General features: G+C 48.5%; 1 protein-coding gene across 1 annotated transcript; it reads left to right on the top strand.

Annotated features, from left to right (window-relative positions):
* Positions 1–2,733: 2,733 nt before the first annotated feature.
* On the top strand, positions 2,734–3,660 carry LOC140715709 (N-formyl peptide receptor 3-like). The gene has a single exon (XM_073028080.1). The coding sequence runs from the start codon at positions 2,734–2,736 to the stop codon at positions 3,658–3,660; it is 927 nt and encodes a 308-aa protein (XP_072884181.1).
* The last annotated feature ends 209 nt before the right edge of the window (positions 3,661–3,869 follow it).

Here is a 3,869-nt window from a genome sequence, read left to right as displayed (position 1 = left end):
TTTTGGAAAGCATCAAGTTGGATAAGTCGCCGGGACCGGACGAAATGTACCCCGGGCTACTGTGGGAGGCCAGGGAAGAGATTGCTGAGCCTCTGGCGATGATCTTTGCATCATTAATGGGGACAGGAGTAGGATCCCGAGGATTGAAGGGTTGTGGATGTTGTTCCTTTATTCAAGAAAGGGAGTAGCTATAGCCCAGGAAATTATAGACCTGTGCGTCTTACCTGAGTGGTTGGTAAGTTGATGGAGAAGATCCTGAGAAGGAGGATTTATGAACATTTGGAGAGGTATAATATGATTGGGAGTCGTCAGCATGGCTTTGTAAAGGGCAGGTCGTGCTTCACAAGCCTGATTGATTTTTTTTCAGGATGTGACTAAACACAATGATGAATGAAGAACAGTAGATGTAGTTTATATGGATTTCAGCAAGGCATTCGATATGGTATCCCATGCAAGGCTAATTGAGAAAGTAAGGAGGCATGGGATCCAAGTGGACATTGCTTTCTGGATCCAGAACTGGCTTGCCCACAGAAGGCAAAGAGTGGTTGTAGACGGGTCATATTCTGCATGGAGGTCGGTCACCAGTGGAGTGCCTCAGGGATCTGTTCTTGGACCCTTACTCTTCGTGATTTTTATTAATGACCTGGATGAGGAAGTGGAGGGATGGGTTAGTACGTTTTCTGATGGCACATGGGTTGGAGGTGTTGTGGATAGTGTGGAGGGCTGTCAGAGGTTACAGCGGGACGTTGACAGGATGCAAAACTGGGCTGAGAAGTGGCAGATGAAGTTCAACTCAGGTAAGTGTGAAGTGGTTCATTTTGGTAGGTCAAATATGATGGCAGAATATAATATTTATGGTAAGGCTCTTGACAGTGTGGAGGATCAGAGGGATCTTGGGGTCCGAGTCCATAGGACGCTCAAAGCAGCTGCGCAGGTTGACTCTGTGGTTGGGAAGGCGTATGTTGTATTGGCCTTCATCAATCGTGGAATTGATTTTCGCAGCTCAGAGGTAATGTTGCAGCGATATAGGACTCTGGTCAGACCCCACTTGGAGTACTGTGCTCAGTTCTGGTCGTCTCACTACTGGAAGGATGTGGAAGCCATAGAAAGGGTGCAGAGGAGATTTGCAAGGATGTTGCCTGGGTTGGGGAGCATGCCTTATGAGAATAGGTTGAGTGAACTCGGCCTTTTCCCTTTGGAGTGAAGGAAGATGAGAGGTGTCCTGAAAGAGGTCTACAAGATGATGAGAGGTATGGATCGTGTGGATAGTCAGAGGCATTTTCCCAGGGCTGAAGAGGCCACAGGTTTAAAGTGTTGGGAAGTAGGTACAGAGGAGATGTCAGGGGTAGGTTTTTTACTCAGAGGGTGGTGAGTGCGTGGAATGTGCTGCCGGCTATAGTGGTGGAAGCGGATACGGCAGGGTCTTTTAAGAGGCTTTTAGAGAAGTACATGGAGGAGCTTAGTAAAATAGAGGGCTATGTGTAAGCTTAGTAATTTCTAAGGTAGGGACGTGTTCGGCACAACTTTGTGGGCCGAAGAACCTGTGTTGTGCTGTAGGCTTTCTTTGTTTCTCTGTAAACCCATGCGTTCTGGGGGAACTACTTCTCAACTCCCTGCAGACAGTGGTGTGAATTGAACTCGGTTCGTTGTCGCTGCAGCAGAGTTATGCCAATCATTACGCTGCCATGTCGTCCAGAATCAGTCGACATCTTCAGCGTGGCTGCCAGAATGGCAAACATAGTATCCAATGACTACATTTCAGAGATATTTATGCAGGGACATGAATAGATGAGACATACTGAGTCACAGTTTAAATGGTTGCAAAAATTATTGGTGTAAATGGGAAAATCGTAGGCATGGCCTGCTCGGCCAAGGGTCTGTTTCTACAATGTACTTGTAGCAATAGTAGTAGTAATGCTAGCAATGGTAGTAGTGGAGCAGTGGTAGAAGTAGTTTACACGGTTATGAGAGACAGAGAGAGAGAGCTGACTGACAGTATCTTTTAGGTTTGAAATGCCCAGGACACGTCTTTAAGTTGAGAGGGGGTGAGATCAAAGGAGATGTAACCAGCAGGAATGCGCTGTCTGAGGTGGTGGTGGTGGACTATACAGTGAGATTTTGAAGAGACGTTTTGATGGGCTCATGAATGTGAGGGAATTGGACATTGTGTCAGCAGACGCGTTTCATACCATTGGCATGTGACTACTAATTTAGTTGTTTCGACCCAATATTGTGGAATATCCCTGTGTTTGATTCTTCCGCATTGTACAGTACTTGACAAACGTTTTAGGCACATACTGTATTTAGAGACACACATGGAACAGGCCTTTCTGCCCAATGAGCCCGCACCGCCCAGCAACCAACCTTTTTAACTGCAGCCTTATCACAAGATATTTTACAATGACCAAATAACCTCATAACTAGTACGTCTGTGGAATGTGTGGAAAACCGGAGTACCCGGAGCAAACCCACACGGTCACGGGAACTAGTATTAGTGGCTGTAGCAACCTGATCACTCGAGTCCAGTGTAATATTCTCCTGGCAAATAATGAAAGAAGATTGTAGTCTTTAGGCTGCAGCAGACTTACTCCGCCTTCACTGCCATATTATGTGTCCTGTTTCTGTTTCGTGTGGCCTCCTTCCTTCTTCGTTCTCTCCATCCCCCCTCAATAGCTTTTCGCTCAATTCTTCACCCCTCTAACTTCCACAATTTTTCCGCCACCAGACCCGACAATGTCGCTCTCCGAGGGAGTGTATAATTCGACGCTCACTGCGAATCTCAACCGCAGCAATTTCATAATCGATAGAGACAGGAAGGAGTGGGGAGAACCTTTCGTTATGTCAATGGTCATCCTCATCCTCACCGGCCTACTGGGCGTCCCGGGCAACGGCGCAGTCATCTGGGCGTCGGGCTTCAAAATGAAGAGAACGGTCCACACTGTGTGCTATCTGAACCTGGCTGCGGCCGACCTGATGTATTGCCTGAGTCTCCCCTCCCGCATGGTCGACATCGTGCTCCACTCTGAGGACGCTGATAATTTCCCTTCGGAATTCTTTGCATCAATTATGTTCCTAAACGGTTTTGCCAGCATCTATCTGTTATGTCTGATCAGCATCTATCGCTGCCTGGCTATTACACGGCCCATCTGGTTCCGGCAACATGTGAGCCTCGCATGGGTACGTGCGACCTGCTTCGTGGTCTGGGTGATAAGCGTCATGTGCCTGCCAGTATTCATCATCAGGAATCTTTTCAAGACGAGGCTAGTTTTGGCTGCCTTAGGCTTCGGCCCCCCCTTTCTGATTATGATCACTTGTTACGCCGTCGTTGGCTGGAGGCTGCAAGGAGACAGGTTCCCTAAGTCCAGGAAGCCCATACGCCTGATCATGATCGCGGTCGCCGCCTTTGTGATCTGCTGGCTCCCCTTCTGTCTCTGCGCCCTCCTACTAATCGGAGTTATTCATTCGGACTGGTACAGATTCACTCAAGCCCTGGCCTCATTCAACAGCGCGGTCAACCCTCTTGTCTACGTCTTCGCCGGCAGCGACTTCCGTCAGGTCTTCAAGCGCTCCGTGTTTGCCTCGCTCCAGCTGGCCTTCACTGAGCAGGAGCTACAGGGAGAGACCCCGAACCGCAATCCCACCTCAGATAGAAATGTCTGACGAATAATTCGTGGGCCCTCAGCCGACCAGTATCTCCTGACCACAGACACAGTGGACGGTCGGCTGCAGGTATGATCAGCGCTCGAGGCTTTCCTGCGCGCTTATTCTAATCTCTTAGAACATAGAGTGTAGAACAGTACAGTACAGGGAGAGGCCATTCGGCCTACAATGCGCCGGATCAATCAAATCAGTAAATTAATGGCCAATTA

This window comes from Hemitrygon akajei, chromosome 24 (genome assembly GCF_048418815.1).
Source record: "Hemitrygon akajei chromosome 24, sHemAka1.3, whole genome shotgun sequence".
Lineage (NCBI taxonomy): Eukaryota > Metazoa > Chordata > Chondrichthyes > Myliobatiformes > Dasyatidae > Hemitrygon > Hemitrygon akajei.
This window is presented reverse-complemented; position numbering and strand designations above follow the sequence as displayed.